The sequence below is a fragment of the Sceloporus occidentalis genome, unplaced genomic scaffold, assembly GCF_023333645.1.
Source record: "Sceloporus occidentalis isolate IW3139 unplaced genomic scaffold, rSceOcc1.0.p SCAF_1, whole genome shotgun sequence".
Lineage (NCBI taxonomy): Eukaryota > Metazoa > Chordata > Lepidosauria > Squamata > Phrynosomatidae > Sceloporus > Sceloporus occidentalis.
In genome coordinates, this window is record NW_028316981.1 from 49,205,875 (window position 1) to 49,225,418 (window position 19,544).

Below are 19,544 nucleotides of genomic sequence, written 5' to 3' on the forward strand. Positions count from 1 at the left end.
GACTTATGGCAACCATATGAATGAGAGACTTCCAAGCCACCCTCACATCAACTGTTCAGGTCTTGTAGACTCAGGGCTGTAGCTTCCTTGACTGAGTCTGTCCATCTGCAATGGCCTCTTCCTTTTTCTTACTGCCATCTACCTTGCTAAGCATTGCTGTCTTTTCTAGTGAGTCATATTTTCTCATGATGTGGCCAAAGTGTGACAGTTTCAGTTTAGTCTTCTTGGCTCCTAGAGGGTTCAGCCTTTTTTGCTCTTGAACCCACTTATTTGTCTTTTTGGGAATCCATGGTATCCACAGAACTCTCCTCCAGCACCCTATTTCAAATGTGTCGATTCTCTTCCTATGAGCCTTTTTCATTGTCCAGCTTTCACACCCAAACATAGAATGTGGAAATACAACAGCATGGACAATCCTGACTTTGGTAGAGTGGGACCTCAGTATTCGCAAGAGATCTGTTCCAGACACCCTTGCAAATATCAAAATCCACAGATGCTCAAGCCCAAGTTGTACCCAATGGTGGCATGTGTACACAGCTGTGCCACCATTATGGACAACGGGACTTCAGATGAAGCCCCGTTGTCCCCAATGGTGGCATGGCTGCATGCAAACACTGCCACTGGAGACAATGGGGCTGCTCCTAATGGCAGTGCAGCTGCGTGCACACACCGCCATTGGGGACAATGCAGGCTTGCTGTCTGCGGATGCTCAAATCCATGAATGGCAAGTCCATGAATACCGAAGTCCCACTGCATTCAATTATATACCTTTGTACTTTCTTCTAGAATGGGAGGGACACTTTGATACTTTTTAAACTGAAAACTGGATTATTTTATTTATTATTTATTGATGGTATTTATACCCCGCTCTTCAGACCTAAAGGCTACCAGAGCGGCTTACAATTATTATTTTTAATTAGACGGTTCCCTGCCCTCAGGCTTACAATCTAAAAGACATGACACAAAAGGAGAAGGGAATGGTGGTGGGAAAGAGGATCAGGTCCAGTGGTTCTTCTCTCCCTCTGGACCAAGGCAGATGGATTGGAGGGAGGGCTCCCTTTCTTTGGGCTAGCCCTGGTGGAATTGGGCCTTCCTGTTCACTCCCTCACAGGCCAAAGGATGACAGTTATCATGGAGGGAGGGCTCTCTATCTTCAGGCTAGCCCTGGTGGAGCTGGGTCTGCCTGTTCACTCGCTCACAGGCTGAAGGATGACATATTAGAAATATTATAATCACAAATAAATCCATAAATGTGTTCTAGCTTCTGGTTCTGATATCATGCAAATAGAAATTTGTGACTAATTCGCAAGACATACCTATATCTTTTTAACAGAAGTATCATCTTATACTCTCAGTTTTCTGATTGGCTATGGGAAAGAATTAGTCAGCTCCCATTACTTCATCTTTAAGACTGCATTTTCAGGTTTCTCTCTTAGCAACACAACAACATCTGCAGTGGATAATCATATTTGACTTTGCAAAGTTCTATAGATTATTTTCCACCCCCTCTCCTGACATTTGATTTGGAACAGAAAGGGAAAAAATGCACAACAACTCAAATAGGTTCAGCACCTTGGAGAGTCAGTTTGGAACAAAACCTAGAGTGGATTCACCACATTTCTGACACTGGAGCCACCAACTGCTGTTGGACAAAGGATGAGAGGTATTTAGTAAATTCCACATAACTGGTACGAATGGTGAACAGAATGAATTCAGAATTCAGTGTGAACTGTCATATGATATTAGGACAAGACTCTATGCAAGTTCAAACAGGATTAATGTTATGTTTGCAAACACATACAGAAGAGCTAGATTTTGAGCATTTTGAAAGAGACCGTTGTATAGCTCTGTTTCAGTGTAAAAATAAAGGAACTTGGGATGGGGAGGAGTCTTATAGCAACTTTATTTATTTTAGGACATGTTTTCTGGGATTAAAATAATTTCCTCAGAGGCATCAAGGAAAACAGAATATTAATTGCATTGCTCAGAAGATTCATATTAAAGGCACTGCTAAGAAGTTCCAGCTATATTATTTTTACTATGATATTAACCAAGGCCTGAATCAGAATCAGACTTCCTGATAGGTGCAACATATTTGATTTTTTAAACAACAACAACAACAATGTAGTGCATCACAACTGTGTGACTCTGTTATTAAGCCTGCACATTTAAATGAGCACAATTTGACAGTAACTACTGTAAGAAGTTTGGATAATTTAAAATGAGTTGGAAAACGCCAAGTCAAAAAATAGAACAAACCATGAAGTAAAGTGATATGGACACATTGATGGATTAGTAATGATTTAGGGGTTATGAGACAGTGGAGGGAAGGAGAACAGTTGACTTTTGCTTCTTCAAATGTGATTGCAAGAAAACGTCTTCTGCTTCTTTATCAGAATACTAAGGAGCTTAACATTTGTCCAGGGAAAATCTGGGGATTGGCAGCTTAGTTTGTTAATTGCCATGAAGCAGTAGACGAAAATATCCTTGGAACAGCTAAAAATATGTGACAATTTCACTTTTAGAAACTTGAGTTTCACTTCTGCAAAGAGAATGACATGGGGAGAAAAATCTGTACAACTTTCTTGCAAACCAGGTATCTGCTGCAAATTCACTTCTGGTTTACTCTGTGCATAGGCAACTGCAGACTTCTAGTAAAGATTACCAGAAACTGCCAAAAATTTCACAAATGATCATGTTTATACAGCAAACAAGAGAGGAAAGGAATGGTGCTTTAAATAGTCTTACATCTTGTAGGGTTACTCAGCATATTCCCTTGTAGCCTGTAAATATAGTGTGGCTCTCATCTCTATCAAAGAAGCTATCTCTGTCAAATATGTTTATAATTATAAATTAGCTGTGGGTAATTTAATTTAATAGTATTTGTAACTGGAAAGTTCCCTGGATAGAATTTATTTCCTTTAAAAATAGTATAAGAATTATTTGATTCACTATTTCCCACATGCTTTAAAATGTGGTTTGGTGTCATGATAACCTTGATATATCTGTCAAGAGAAAAGCTATCAGGTGACTACTTTCTAAACTTTCTCAAATAATTCATATGTCTCAGTTTTCCAAACTTTTGATTGGGAACAGAAGAAGAATCATACAGTACCCTAAATAACCAAAACGAAGCTTTTGCCATTCATTAGATAAGAAAAACAGACTAATATATTCAATAAGCTCTTTACAGGCTTTGGCAGAGTATTCCAACATATAATAATGATGGGAATGCGGCAGCCAGCAAAAGCAATACCTTGGGGTTTTCACATGCTTTGTCTAAGAAAATTGCAATGCAGAGTCTCCATTTTCATGCTTGATTTTTTACGTTCTTGCCAAGCTGCCCTGAACTGACATTACTGTGAGCTGCAAAAGCCCCAAATGTTATATTTAAAGATCTGCACTATTCATCCTACATACTTAAGTGCAAACTTTTCAAGCTATTCCAATAATGTCACTATTAATGTATGTAACCAGATAACATTAATAAAAATCCTCTCCGAAGAAGTTTACAATCTAAATCCGGATAATGATGGAGACAATAAAAATAATTAAATAAAAAGAAGTATTACTGGATGCCTTTTGGAAAAAAAAGTAGCTGTTTAAAGTCCCAATCTGGATCAAGACTGTGGTGAACACTGAGATTTAAGCCTTTCCTCCCTGCCTTATAAGCCTTCTTTTTCTGCCAAAAATAACCTACAAATGATTTTTCTCCATGAAGGTGAACAAGAGTACCTATGGAAGAAATAGCAATAGAGAGGAGGGAGGGCAGAACTTTCAGTGTGAAAATGAAAGACAGAGGACTGGATTAAGTCCCCTTCCTCATGTGTTGTAGTTCTGTTCTATACTGAGGCCCTGCATGGAAGCCCCCTCCCCCCCCAAAAAAAATAAGTCATGAGAATTAATTATTCGTTAGATTACATGTAGTTTAACCTTCACAGATTAAGCTGGTGAATTGATAAGGTAGTCGGGAATTGATGATGGACTTTGTTCTTTGACCTGGGTATGGAGGGGTGTGATAAAGTCCATGCTTAAAAGGTGTCCTGCGGCGAGGTCGGGACAGAAGGATGGAAAAGGGCAGTGCAATAATCTCCTCTGTTTCTCTCTTTCTCATGACTTGTCAAATACGTAATTAATCTCCTATGTTTATCAAGACATCAAATATATACCTGGTATGATACATCTAGTTTGGTGATCGACACACTGCTAAATTGCTAAGTGGAACCCTGGTAGCACAGTAGTTAAATGCTAGTACAGCAGCCACACACCCACAGTCACAAGGTTGTGAGTTCGATCCCAGCCAGAGGCTCAGGGTCGACTCAGCCTGGCATCCTTCCGAGGTCACTAAAATGAGTACCCAGCTTGTTGGGGACAATTAGCTTACAGTTGTAAGTCATTTAAAGACTGCTTAGTGTGGTATGAAGCAATATACAAATGAAGCAGTTATTGCTATTGCTAAATGTAACTGATACACTGAACTCTTAAAAGCAAAGAAATACACATGGTATTAGATATAATATACTATATTATTGCCATTGTTGTTGTAAAGAGATCACAAATTCTGTTCCTTGTTTAAAAATGCCACCCCCATTTTAAAAGTTACCATTAAATATGGAATTTCCTTATTTTATAGGTTACTGTAACAATGGATCAGGAAATTCAGACTCTTTCTATTTCTGTCCATATTTATTTTGATTTACAATGAAATTCCATGTATAAAGACCCAAAATAACAAAATAACACCCTCCCCTCAGATGCAGTACTTAGAAATACTCGTTTCTCCTGAAGTTTCCATCCCATAATTGTGAACTGTTCTGCTTCTGGGGAAAAATTTGGCCACAGGCTTCTTAGGTCCCAATAGGCTCCTTCCCTCACAGAGAAAGCCATGTCTGGCTGCCAATTTAATATTAACACATTTACTGGAAAAAGGAACAACTGTAGTTTGGGGGTAGGGAAAGAAAGCAAGCTATAATTTGTCAGACCTAATATCTTCACCTGTCTCACAGTGTGAAAAGTTTTGAACTCACCCCTAAGTGATCCAAGGATTGTACAAAAAATAAAAGAAAGAACAAAGAAGGGAGAAAAATTAGTGACACCATCTGGGGCGGGGGGACTGTACCCAATAATAAAGACTCATAAAATTACAGATACAAACCATTATACTGAAGAAAGCTTTTGCAGAAGAGCAAAACCTTCCTGGAAGTGATAAAGGACAAGGAAATGAATACTAAGATTGAGAAGGTTAAACTACACATGACACTACTTGTGACATTAGGACTTTTTCAGATTTTGAATAGTTATCTCAGTCCCCTGCCCTCCAAATTTTCAGCTGGACCACAGCTCATGAGGCAAATACCCCCCCCCCCCCCCATTTTCATCAGCATGGAAACATGTGAGGACGTGAAGTTTAAACATTCATTTCCCAGCTGTAATTGCACACACCCCTGACGGCTATCAGGCTAGAAAAGCTGGCACAAATGGAAGCTTTCTAAAAAGTGTCAAACCCAAGAAGTTAGGATTTTAACTAGGGTGACTGTTAATTAAACCTGCCCTTTCCACACACTGTGGACTTGATGAAAATGGAAGGGGGGCATTTAAATAAATTTATTTCAAATGTATTAAAGAAGTGTTATAATCTGACAAAGTTCTTAATGACCCATTTAGTTTCACATATAAACTGACCATGGGAAGCCAGCCCTGGGAACTGATTTCTCCAATGCAGAACTGACTTAAATTTCTCTGTGCTTCCCCCACATCTACAGAATATCTCTCTTGGTTGTAAAAAAGGCTCTCACATCCACATAGCCCCCAGGTCACCAATGAGAGCAGTAGTAAGAATGCCAGCTCACATTAAACCTGTGAGAAATTACCATACTGATTATACAAGTGTAGAGGAAGGCAAAGCATATTTAAGGAAAGGATTACATGACAGACAGCACCTGCAATTCTACACTGTTACTCTGCCATCTGGGAATAGGCTTTATCCTATATCCAACTTCATTTTTATTTAATTTATTGCTCCTCAGAAAAATCAGTTACTTTTTAATTGGTCATGATTCCACCAGACAGTCATTAATGAGTTTTAGTTACTTGTGGCCTGCAGGGCATCTCTGCCTTTCTTCACTCTTTCTCTTCCTCTCTCTCCAAGTCTCTCTTTCTTGCCAAAATTCTGTCATACTTTAGCATAACATTTGAGTCACAAAGAAAAAGAACTCAAAGAAATAAAGCTTTAGACTGGATTTCAGTCTAAAGCATAGTTCAGTGGTCTGGATGACAAGATGACAAAGTTAACCATTGCATTTCTGGCCTTTTCCCCAAGTTCATACCTTTGGTTCACCCATATAAAGGAACAGCTGTCATACATTTTGAGGGGAGGGGACAAAGAAGGTAACTGTGCAACAAAGTCAAAACCTTCACCTTATCTTCCCAGTTGCCTCCTACTTGCATTTTCCCTTTTGTTTTTGTTGCTATTGACTGCCCTCGAGTTGATTGTGACTCCTGTGGATGAGACATCTCCAAGACTCCCTGTCCTCCACTGTTCGGCTTAGTTCCCGCAAAGTCATACCCGAGAACTCCTTAATAGAGTCCATCTATCTAGCACATGGTCTTCTTCTCTTTTTACTTCCCTCCACCTTTCCCAGCATGATTGTTTTTCTCCAGTAAGTCGTGCTTTCTTATGGTGCATCTGAAGTATGACAACCTCAGTTTTGTCATCTTGGCTTCGACAGATTTCTGGCTTGATCTGTTATAGGACCCATTTATTTGTCTTCTTAGCTGTCCATGGCATCCTCACTGCCCTTCTCTATTACCACATCTCAAATCAATTGATTTTCTTCCTATCTTCTTTCTGAACTGTCCAGCTCTCACATCTATACATGGAAATATGGAATACAATGACTTGTATGATTCTAACCTTTGTACTCAGTTGTTTATCTTTGCATTTTAGGATCTTTTCTAATTCTTTCATAGGCACTCTCCCCATTCTTCAGCTTCTTCTGATTTCCTGGCTGCAATCGCTGTTCCTATCAATGTTTGATCCCAGGTATGAGAACACTTTTACTATTTCTATTTCTTCATTTTCTAGGTTGAATTTGTGTAGATTCTCCATGGTCATTATTTTTGTTGCTGGTCTGTATACGAGTTGCCTTTCAGTTAAGAAACCAATATGGGATCATTGATACATAAAGCTAAAAACAATTCATTAGATTGTAATTGTAGTTGAGAGCCAGTGTGCTGCAGTGGTCTGAGCACTGGAGAGCAGGGTTTGAATCCCCACTCAGCCAAGGAAACCCACTGGGTGACTTCAGAAAACTCATGCCCTCTCAGCCTTGGAGAAAGGAAAAGGCAGCTGCCCTGAGCAAATCTTGCCAAGAAAACCCCATGATACAATCATCTTAGGGTTGCCGTAAGTTAGAAACAACTTGAAGGCATAAAACAACAATAATTTTTTGTTGTTGTTATGTCCCATCAAGGTGGCAAGGTAGTTCTTCCTCTTTTCAATTGCCTTCAACTTTTCCTTGCACTATTGTCTTTCTCACTGAGTGTTGCTTTCACATGATGTGTCCAAAGTATAATAGCATCAACGTAATAATTTTGGCTTGTACTGAGTTCAGGTTTAGTTTGCTTTCATACCCATATATTAATCTTTTTGGCAGCCCATGTTATCTGTAAAAAAAAAACCCTCTTTTATCTAGCACCATGTTTCAAATGGTATTTCCCCTGCCACCTTTCTTAATTGGCCAACTTGCATATCCATACATAGACATATGAAATACTATGTTATGAGTTATAATGAATTTAGTATTCAAAAATGTATCTTTTCATTTCAGGATATAATCCAGCTCCTTTATCCATGCCCTTCCAAATCATTGCTGACTACACTTAGGTCCCACACTGGAAAAAAGACAGCTATAAATGTAATAAATAATGAAATAAATGAAATAAATAATACACTATTCCTTTTGACTGATAATTTAGCCAAGGTACATAAATTCCTTAACCATTTTGATGTCTTAACTATTCCCTTTAAGTTATGTAAATTCTGTGTTTTTTATTTCTGTATTTTTAATATTCAGCAGTAATTCTGGTTTTCTTCCTTAACTTTTGTTAGCATCGGCAAAGTGGCATATAGGGGCCGTGGCGTGCAGTTGCTGTGGCCCTGATCCGGCACTAAAAGGGGTGGCAGGATGCCGCTCCAAAGGGGTGGTCTGTCGAGCCCGTAAATTGGATTTAGAAAAGGAAGAGACAACAGGAATCATATTGCAAACATGCACACTCCTTTTAGCGCCTGCAAAAAGGTTCACTTGCTGCTGGTGGCAGCTTTTTGGCGCAGAGCATGTAAATGCTGCGCCAACAGAGCACTGTGACATCCACCGCTGTGTGGTTGAGTCTGCAGCATGATGTTGGTGTGGGGGCAGCCAGCATGAGTACGCCACACGCTGCCTCACACTGTCCCACACTAGTGTATAACGCTGGTCTGTTTAGCTCCTTAGACATCTCACATTTCTTGAGGTCTGTGTGGTAAAAGTCTTTGTTATAAAAACTTGAGCATCACTTTGGTTGAATAGGAGATTAATTCAATAGTCTGATAGTTACTACAACTCTATTAAAAACAAACAAATAAAAATAATAACAGTTAGTGCATTGCCAGCCATGTTAAAAGCTCCTAGATGACATATTACGGAGCAGCCAGACTGGTGTCAGGTGTGAATTTTGGGGACCATAAAACAACAAGAACTACACTGGCTTCCAATCTGCTTCCAAACTAAATTCAAGGTGCTGTGTGATGAAGCTGTAAACAACTTGGGGTCATGATATCTGAAAGACCGTCTCTTCCCACATGATCCTGCCAGAACATGTCGCAATACCTTGAGAGATTAGATTGCTGGGTATGTGTAACAGGGATTTCTCTGTAGAAGTTACTCAACTGTGGAACTCCATAACAAAGGAAAATTTTAAAATGTTTTTATCTCTATTTTGCTTTAATTGCATCTTATTTGTTCATCACCGCAGGAGTACTTGTGGGCTGAGAGGTGATACAAAATCGATAAAATATATTAAAAATACTAATAAAGAAGCAACAATGTCCAGCTTCTGTAGTATCAAAATCAGCCATCAGAGCACTGCTGGAGGACAGGTGATGGTCGGGCGGCAGCGCAGCAGCAATTTTGTGTGTAGTAAAATCAGTTTTAACCTGTTCCAGCCTGACCCCATCCTGTGTCTGGGTCGGCGTGAAAATTACATGCAATAAACTCCCCAACTCAGCAGATCTGATCCAAAGCTCATTCTTGTGAAACATTAAGGACCCTAAGAAACTCATTTATATATTGTCTACTACAGAGATGCTTCATATGTGCTGTTTTTGTTATATGTATTGTGTACTCTTGACCAATTGGACCATCCATTTCACAACTTATTTTAGGAACTTCTTTATTCTTGAAAGCATCATTTGAAAAGTGGCTAGGAATATGATTTTTGATTCTGAATGCTCCAGAGATTTAGGAGACAAGCAACATATACAATAAAATAAAAGGGGTGCTACCCTGTAAGTGGGACAATCATGCAAATGCCTACCTAAATGCCATTTCATCACACAGCTAGCTAACCTATGAGAGTACTTTCAAATTGACAAATTAAAAGCTCTGACGGGGAAACTGTTTCAGTCTTGAAGTGTTTCTATCTGTCTTATAGTTAAGTGAGATCAATAAATCTGTTTGTCTTTAAAGTGCCACAAGATTCCTTGTTCTTTTTGGTGCGACAGGCTAACCCACTCTAGAAGTACCTTTTAGATGATTTGACATTTTCTTTAAAAACACGTTGCTTGCTCATCTTAAAATAAAAAAGGGGATTGCTTCAATTTTTTGAACACTGTATTAGAAGCCAAATTTCATGGTGCCACAATGAGTGTACATAAACTAGAAGGCAGATTAAATATATGCAGGTAAATACTTTCATCTACTACCACTTACCGTAACAGGGAGCTGTCTTTCCGAGGTACTCAGAGATTCATTGACTGAGCAGTGAATGACTTTGTCTGAAACTATCTGGATCTCACAGGAAATTAGACCAATTTTAACCTCATACTCATTGCTTTCCAGGCCAAGGTTGTCAGGCTCTTTCTAATTATGGAAACAAACCAAGAAGTAAATAACCAAAAACAATGTGACTGACAGCAAATAAATCATTCTTTCTCTGTAATGGCCACTTTGTGAAAGCCCCACACTGTTTTTATTCTTTCCAAAGCTTTCAGCTAGCATACTTTATCTTTGCAAGACAAAAGGAAATACAGCACTCTCTTCTCATTCCTTGCCACATTTTGAATGGGATAGAAACACAGTGAAAATAAGGAAGTGTTTTCCAATTCCTTCCTATTTCCCAGAATGGAATACACCAGAGCCAAAAAGCCTTTAGGGCTTGGGTACAATGCCTTTGATCTTCTCATTCTATACATCAAATGACCCTGATTAAAACTAATCATAAGCCTTAATAGGAATTATTGGGAAACAGGGTAGATGGTGCTTAGATTGCCTGCTGATGAGTGCCCCAAACAATGTTTTTGAAGTCCATGATATCAGTGAGGACATCCTGCAGCAGACAAAACCATTCAATTAGCATTGTTCATTGGCCAAACCATTCAGTTCTGTTTGACCACATTATTTAACAGGAACTATCAGAATAATGCACAAGTTTCTGAATCAAAATGATCCTTCAACCTCCATTCTTCTCTCCAATTTCTCTCTCTCTCTTTTTTTCTATTACAGTTTTCTATTACTATTGTTGGATTTTTCACCATTAGTGGGAGGAGTTGTTAAGAAAGTACAGAGTCTTCGCAGACTTTGTATGTTTAAATTTTGTGTCTTTTAAATGAAATACGAAAAGCATGCTCTGCTTCATATACATTGTCTTAATCAATGAGTGACTACAGGTGGCAGTACTCCTGTGAATTAATGCAGTGGTTGAAATCCTGGGAAGTCACATACAGACCACCTCCTCATGATCAGAGATGAAAAAAGATTTCATAAATATGTACTTCCCCACTTTCTCATTTCTTAAATACTAATCTGCCTGCTCTGAACTCCAAAATAAGAGTCAGGCAGTTTACATGATTCTGTATATGATCTGAATGTGCAAAGAGCAGAAAGTCCAAGTTGTCTCATACTTCTTTTGTGTCTGCCCTGATTGGAAAACGTGCAAAAACCCTGCCTCATTACCACAGCTTGCCCTTTTTTCAGATAGACATGAATCTCATGTATCTGCCAACTTCTCGGTGGTTGCTCCCACCCTTTGGAATGCCCTTCCAAGGGAAGCTAGGCTTGCCCCCTCCCTGCCTGATTTTCATTGGCAAGCCAAGACATTTTTATTTAACCAAGCATTTGGTATATGCCATATCAGGGTGGTTTTTATGGAGAAGGTTTTAGCTATGCTTTTAACTTTTGGATATTTTTGTGTGAATATATTGTGTGTGGATTTTCACTGCTTTGATTATTAGTGAGATTTTAAATGTTTTTTTTCCCTGTGAGCCTCCTTGGCTCCCTATGGGGAGAAAGGTGGCATACAAATGAAATAAATAAATAAATATAAATATGGAGATACAGAAGAAAATTATCTCCATTCCAACATTGCCTGAATTATATTTAGGAATTACAGTGTGTGTATGTTTTAATTTAGGGACAGTCACTGTGACAAAGTTTTAAAATTTTTATTCACTTCATTGTAACTTCTCATTGTTAATTTCTAATCATCACCGCCTCTTTCTACCAACATGAATTTTCTGGCCACTGTAAACCTCAAAACAAAATGATCTGATCGAAAATCTCAGTGTATAAGAAGTCAGTGCATTTTATGTGTTATATTCTTACATGTATGACTAGAGTCAAGGGCTCTCCAGGATGATGTTTGATCCACTTCTCCTTCTTGGCTGTGAAGAACTGGGGGTCTGGGTAGTATTCCAAGTGAAACTTGCTAATATGAACAGCCTCCTCATGATGGTCAAAGGGGGAATGGTTGTCATCAGTATATAGGCGTCCATTAATGTAGAAGTCCACTGAAGCTGGCTTGCTCCCAGTGAGATTGGAGGCAGCTGGAGAGGGGCAGGTAATCACAGTGTCGGAGTGAACCTTACAGTTCTGAAAGCAGGAGAAAAGCATGCACATCAAACACTGATAAACTTTATTTGTATTAACATATAAACAAAAACTGCAGGAAGTCAGTAGCAATTACAGTATTTGCATCAGTTGAAGACAAATCCATCAAAGTGTCACATAAATAGAAAAAAAATGAGTGAAATAGAGCCTTGCTGTTAATGTGATTCAAGAGAGAGTAGGTAAATGTTAGTGAATCCTAAACCATTCAATGTATTTCTTGAGTAGAAAGTTTATTTCAAAAGAGCAGATCAATTATGCAAACTTTAACTGCCTCTTTTGGAACACTGTAACTCATAATCAAAAATTACAGAGAACTTATATGTTGGCAAATGGATATTATAAAAACTCTTATCAAGAAAATGTTAAGGGGAAAGATTTTTTCAAAACATAAAAATCAACATTCACTAGACACATTTTCAAAGAGAAAAAAATAACCCTAATAGCCAGGAGGGTTAAATAAGGATTGGGCAAAGTGTGACCTCATAAAGTACCCCCATATGCCTTAAAAAAAACTTTTAAATTCAGAATGAATCAAAACCCACCCTAGATAGTGGTGGGGGCAATTTTGCCATGTTTTGGACCCTCTTGGGTTTTTGTTTGTTTGTTTGTTTAACAAGGAAGTAAACCAGTGTTCCTAAAGCAGTCCAGTTCCCCTAAAACATGGTGAAAATACTCTAATCACCAGGTGTTGTGGTATGTATATTTTAAACCATACATACATACATACATACAAAACTAAGGACAAGGAGCATGGCACTCCATAATCCTGCCAATGTGTCCTAGCCATGGCAGTTCCTCACTCCTAAAAGATCATAAAGTCAAATTGCAGGATCCCTACAACTGACACTCAACAATACCATTAACAGATAATGAACATTGTGCAAAAATTGAGAGAGACCATTAGCTAACAGAGAACCTTTTTTGGCTAGAGTACAGGAGCTTACTCCAGCTCTCCCTGAACAGTCAAGAAGTACCTTGATTGACCTTTCTGCATAATCCCCTTTCCTGGATTTTAGTGAGAGTAGTAAGGGTTTGGGGGTCAATAAAGAGAATAAAACAGTTATGCCATCCTGAGTTCATTAGAGGAACAACAGGCCAGAAATTTAATGAATAAAGTAATCTGACATAATTCTACATATGGCTGCAAATCAGATACTGTGGACTAGGACCATCCTATTTGAGGTTTTGACCTCTAATAAAGGTAAAGCATTTCTTCTTCTTCTTAAATTTGGAATGGATTGGCATGTTTTACCTCAACACCACCAAAAGTTTTCCTGAAGCACAGAAGCTTCTTGAGAAATCCAGTGTCCTCTGCCTTAAAAAGAGGCCTGAGGCCTCACAAGGATGGAGACATATTGGATTGCAAAGGAAATGTCTTTGTTGTGATGCAAATGGATGTTACATTTCCCAGACTTTGAAAATCTCCCAGTTGCCATATGGTCAGAAGGAGGAGGCGCCAGCCTGCAAGATATGCATGCCGCTTCATACCATCTTAAGAAGAGAAAAAGCAAAATGAAGGCCTATGACTAACAGCTTCAATTTATTTCCCTCCTGTTTAGTTTGTAACACGTTGCCTGATGAAGAATCCAGTGAAGCTTCAAAACATGTATACTGTGGTTGGCCAATAAAGGTATCATTGCTTGGTGGATTTATGATTGGATTTGCTAAATGGCCAACACAGCTATCATCCTTGGATGTTTTCTGGAATAGTAGTACAAGTTTCAGCAGACATAGATTTGGGCATGGAGGGAAGGAGATATGAATTGAAAGGCCAAAATAAAAACCATGCAGTATTCATATCAAATAAATGAACAAACTCTTGGAATATAAGACATTGTTCTGGAGGGCAGGGGAAACCTCTAGAGCAGGTATTTGTGCCACAGAGGAATGCAGAGGAAAGGAAAAGGAGAAGAAAGTCCTAATCCAATGTTGTAAGAGTGCCATGGGATTTAGTGATATATTAAGAGCTTGAACACTGGCTGTTTCCAATCAGCATGTGAGATATAGGTGAGGTACTCCCTCAAGGCTATTTTTTTATTCCACAAGTCTCCCAGCCCCTCCCCCTTGCAATTTTGCTGGGGACAAATTATTATTGTTTATTTAATTTATATCCTGCCTTTCTCCTTATATGGGATCCAAAGCAGCAAACAACAAGGTTAAAACAAGATACAACTGCAAAACTGATGCAAATAAAGAAAACAATTAAATAAATGATCCTATTAAAACATGACTAATTAAAAACAGCATAAAACAATTTAGAAACACAACAACAAGGGTAAAAATACAGCACACATGTAGAATCCTTAAAGCCTCTGGGGTGTGATTCACTATTTTACTTCATCTTCAGTCCCTCCATCCTGTTTTAGGCCAGCGGGCACATTTTTTCAAAAGAAGAAATGACGATCTAGACTAGGCTGGGGGGAGGATGTATAGGACATATTTTTGGTGAAAAAAATGCTAGCGATTTTTAAAAAAATAATTTTATTTGGAATGGGCAGGAATGAAAATAGAGAACTGGCCCTCCAGGTCCTTCAGGGACAGATGCAGACTTCCACCCCTGGTGTAAAACCTATATACTTTGCTTGGTCTTCCATATTGTTTGCCTCTTTGCCTCTACTGTAGTCTTTCTATTGTCATGCCACACTGATGAAGACTTACCGTTTGTCCTTTACCAATAGTGTGAACAACCATAGACACATTCTGAGCCATCAAAAATCCATTTCCTTCCACAGTGATGATTCTGCCTCCACTTTTAAATGACAACAAACAAGGAAAGAGATCAGATAAGGAACAGGTCACATTTATCACTCTTAAAATTACAAAGTGAATCAACAAGAAAGAAGTCTGTTGTCCTATTTACTCCACTACCACTAACACCATCAAAGACTTACAACATCTCTCTAAAGTCATTGGAAATTATCACACATAGATAGGATAAGGACGGGATCACTTCCCTGTCCTTATCCCGTCTTTGCAATCCCATGAAAGGGATTTTAATTAATTTTAAAACCAAGGACCCTCAGGGTACATGTCCTAGGGTTCATTTAGTATATATGTCAAGTTTAAATTATGCAGGTTTCATAGTCTTTGAACTGTAGCTTTCATAAAGAGCCATACAAACATTGTTTTGCATTCTTATAAACCGACTTATAGGCTTGGGAGCTTTCTTATGCTATCTTCAGAATTTTCCAAATGTGTCCAACAAATCCTATGTGGCATTTGTTCTAGTCTTCCAAAATGAAAACTTTTCAAACTCCAGGGGCACATAGGCTCAGTATTGTTTTGAAGAAATGGTCACTAAGGCCCAGTACACATGAGTAGGAAGTGGCGTGGCAGCGCTGATTCTAGGGTTATGGAACCCTAGGATGTGCTGCTGCCACCCTCCCATCCATATGGGGGCTGCCATCGTGACATAAGCAACACGCAGCATATAGACATTGCTGTACGTTGCTTATGTCACGAGTGCGCCAATGGCGCACTCATGACATGCGCACAGCGTCCCAAAAAGAACCTGTTTTTTCCAGGGGTTTTTTTGGGGGTGGAGGGATGCCACACAGTTTGGCTGCTGCGGTGCCCCTCCGCAGGAAAACTGGCCATCTCCAGCCTGCCCTTTCTGGGAGGTATGTATCGTGCCTAAGAAACCAAGCAAGACTTAGGAGTTTATCACACTAGCGAGATCCCGTGGGAAAATGGGATTTAAACGAGAGTTAAATTAGATAAACCCAAAAATGCCCAAAGTTTATCACACAACATCGCTGTTAACGGAAATAATGAGAAGTTAAATTGAAGTTAAACCGGAAGAAAATGGCAGCTTTTTACTTTCAGGAAATTCTGAAAGTAAAAAGGTGGTGTTTTTCTCTGCTTTAACTTCGGTTTAACTTGGCATCATTTCACTTTAGCAGTGTGACAAACTTTCCGAATGTGCGGATTCTGTTTAAATTTGAATTTAATTTAACTCTAGTTCAAATCCTGTTTTACCTAGTGTGATAAAGCTCTAGTTCAACTCTTGTTTAAATCCTGTTTTCAGCTAGTGTGATAAAGCTCTTACTGAATATGCTCAAAAAAGGGCATTTGACCCCTGGTCCAATCACAGCACACACACAAATGAGCTTTTTGAGAAATAGCCAGAGAACAGCTGCTTGTGACAGACCTGTGTTATGAAATGTTGCAGATACTATGAAAGCGACTGTCTAAAGTTCTAACTACAGTACTTGTTTTAGTAAGAGTTTGGGATGTCAGTGGCCTGCATCTCCCTGATATTGTGTAACTGGGGGCAGGGGGGTAGACAAAATAAAGGCTGATGAGATGCCAGCAAGTTGTCACTGTTCATCTCTTCTCGTGGTTTGCCTCACACGGCAAACAATAAATAAGATTAATTACATGTACTTTTAAAAAACTGTTACTAGAATGGTGGTTTGTGAGGTGAGAGTGCTGAAGAGAAGAGAAAGAGAAAATGTGGTCTCACCCTTGTGACTATTGGTCTCCTTGAAGTGTAGACCTAAGATGAATGCTCACATTTTCCTTGCTTGCACAAAATGACGATAAACGTACAATTTACTTGGAGGACTAGTAAAGAAAATAACTCTGGGCCCCTAAGGTTAGTTGTACACAGTGTGCATATATCTTGCTACCTGCACTGCAAACCAAAAATAAGTAGCTGCACCATCACAAATCCTAGATCATTCAATTAAAAAGTAAAATATTTTGGTTTTTTTCTTGGATAAGCTGCCTGAGGAATGCTAAATGTGGCACCATCAATGTGAAATCAATTAAAGAAAATAATGAGATGGCTCTAGCACATGTCACCAGTGCCGAGAGAAGGAAAGAGAAACGGCTTGTCTCCATTGGTTACCAAAACTACATCCAGACTTTACCCTGCATGTGGCCTTTCATTACTTCAGCTGTTTCATGTTCTACTTGCTTTAATTATATTGCAACATCAGGTATCTCATCAGGGAATTCAGGAAGATAGTGATTTATCCACCTTGCCTCTAAAAGACACTCAAACCCACAGCGTTAACGTACAGGACTCTTACAAGCACAGACTTCACAAGTCATTTAAGGCTTCTCTAACACCTCAGCATGCTGCAGTTATGCATATTCATAGGCATTCTGTAGCTTATACCACATCTGTGAAACTACTTGGCGTATGTGGTCTTTGAAAAAAACAACAACATTCTGAATGGTGGTTTTAGCATTGTAAAAAAATCATGATAGATTCAATTATCCATTCAAGAAACAAAGCCACAACAATACAATAAGAGGAAACACTGAGATGCCATGTGGAAATCTGCAGTATATATTTCTAAGCAGCTCACTATCCCCTTAGGTTGTTCTGCACTAATAATGTCATTTACATATACACCACAATGCCATTTATACCCAGTTCTGTCCCTCCTCATAGTCAGAAGACTGAACTTCACATCAAATTCTGAAAACTGGATATGTTGCTACAGGGTGTTGTTGTTTTTTTTACAAAGCATTTCACCACATATTTCAATTTACTTCTTATTTTGTGATCTTAATTCACAATTCACTAAACGTCTGAGTAATAATAGGGCACCTATCCTAGGTAATAGTATATACATTGTGAGCTACTTGTTTGTAGGATACTTGCTGATTTCTCCAACTTCTTTATACAGATTATGTTGTTATACTTCCAAGTCTGTATTAAGCAAGGAGTAATTTCACGGAGAAATTAAAAAAAGGAACAGGAGCCCTAAGGGCTTCAGGGAGAAAATGAAATCCAAAGCAACATGTTTGAAGAATGAATTTGTTGGCCTTGCAGGTTCTTTTGAATAAGAAATTGCAAACTGCATCAGCAATGAGAGCTGGTAAGAAGAGTATGATTTTAACATGAACTTTGGTCTGAATTTCTACATGCTTTGAAACACATCAAATTAGCATTTCCCCTTATTACCAGTGTGCATTTGGGTGCTACTAGCCAGAACTGAGTTTACAATGAACAAGCATTCTGTCTGGCTCAGCAGCTCTATTCTTCTCAGCAACATGTCTATAATCCTAGGTTCAGAGTGATATGCAAGCCTCCATTAGAAGCACTAGTCCCTCATCTGCCACTTATTATTAACAAAGAAACATTCTACCTTACTCTCAATATGAGATGCAAATTAGCTCAGGGCTTTGATTAAAACAGGATATAACTAAAACCAATGATAATCATGAACAACTAAAACCAATTAAATTAATTATCCTAGTGAAAATAGCTGTAATTTAAAACAGATCATAAGCATTTATAACATAACAATGAGGATAAAAGTACAATATTCTCCCAACGCTGGAGATTATCACACTGGGGTAAAAAGTGGAACAATAGCAGCACTAAAATATTACTGAGGGAGGATGATGTCAAGATCACCCCATGGTCAGTGTACCTTGAAATCATTATTACTGCATGACTCTGCATTAACAATAAATTCCCATGAATCAGAACCCAATATTGCTACCATTTTGGAATGCATTAGTGCAGAAGCAAATAATGCTATGCTCTCACTATCACATAGCTGATGTAGTACAGAACACAATTAGGACTTCCTGCTCAAAAATGCATGCATGTAACAATACAATAATGATTCACTTGTGGAGAACAGAAGCTGTGCTAAATACGTCCCTCTCATGCATCTACAACCCAGTGTAATATAGTAATTGCGAAACTGTATGGAACGGAAGAGCATTTTATTGCACAAGTCCGATAGTTGTGCAAATGACCCCAGTGTGATAATCTCCACTATTACTTCTTTGCAAGATCATTACTGCTTGGGACCAGAAGTGTGCTGTATGCTGGGGTTTTTTTTATTTTAGAATATCTGTATTCCATAAACATAATGAGACATAATGAGGCTGGAGAAAGTCTGAAGATCTGTGAAATGGAAAGACTCCAAGTGTAGTGCTTGGTGTGAATCCATTACACAGATTCTTGCATCTCTCCCTAGCTGCATCTTTCTCCAACTTAGCTCAAAGTATGAGCCAGTGTGGGGTAGTGGTTTGAGTGTTGGACTATGACTCTACAGACCAGAGTTCAAATACTGGCTTGGGCATGGGAACCCACTGGGTGATTCTGGGCAAGTAACACTCTTAGCCTCAGAGGATGACAGTGGCAAACCACATCTGAAGAAACTTGCTTCATGATAGGCTTGCCTTAGGGTTGTCATAAGTTGGAAACACCTTGAAGGCACCCAACAACAATGTAGCTCAAAAAGTTTTGGATTTTGGAGTATTTCAGATTTTGGAATTTTAGATAACGGATACTCAACCTTTATTAATGTAATCCTTTTAGTGCAGGCAACAGTTTCCAGAGAATATATAGTTTTTTGTGTTTTTTCAGGCTATGAGGTTGTGTTCTAAAAGAGTTTATTCCTGACGTTTCACCAGCAGCTGTGGCTG

General features: G+C 38.8%; 1 protein-coding gene across 1 annotated transcript in view; it reads right to left on the reverse strand.

Moving 5' to 3' along the window:
* Positions 1–19,544, reverse strand: part of PLXND1 (plexin D1) — a 222,509-nt gene that overhangs the window by 69,790 nt on the left and 133,175 nt on the right. Inside the window, exons 17-19 of the mRNA XM_089512571.1 lie at positions 14,802–14,892; positions 11,859–12,125; positions 9,969–10,118 (exon numbers count right to left, since the gene is read on the reverse strand). Coding sequence (XP_089368697.1) covers positions 9,969–10,118; positions 11,859–12,125; positions 14,802–14,892 — 508 coding nt within the window. The remainder of the gene's footprint in view (positions 1–9,968; positions 10,119–11,858; positions 12,126–14,801; positions 14,893–19,544) is intronic.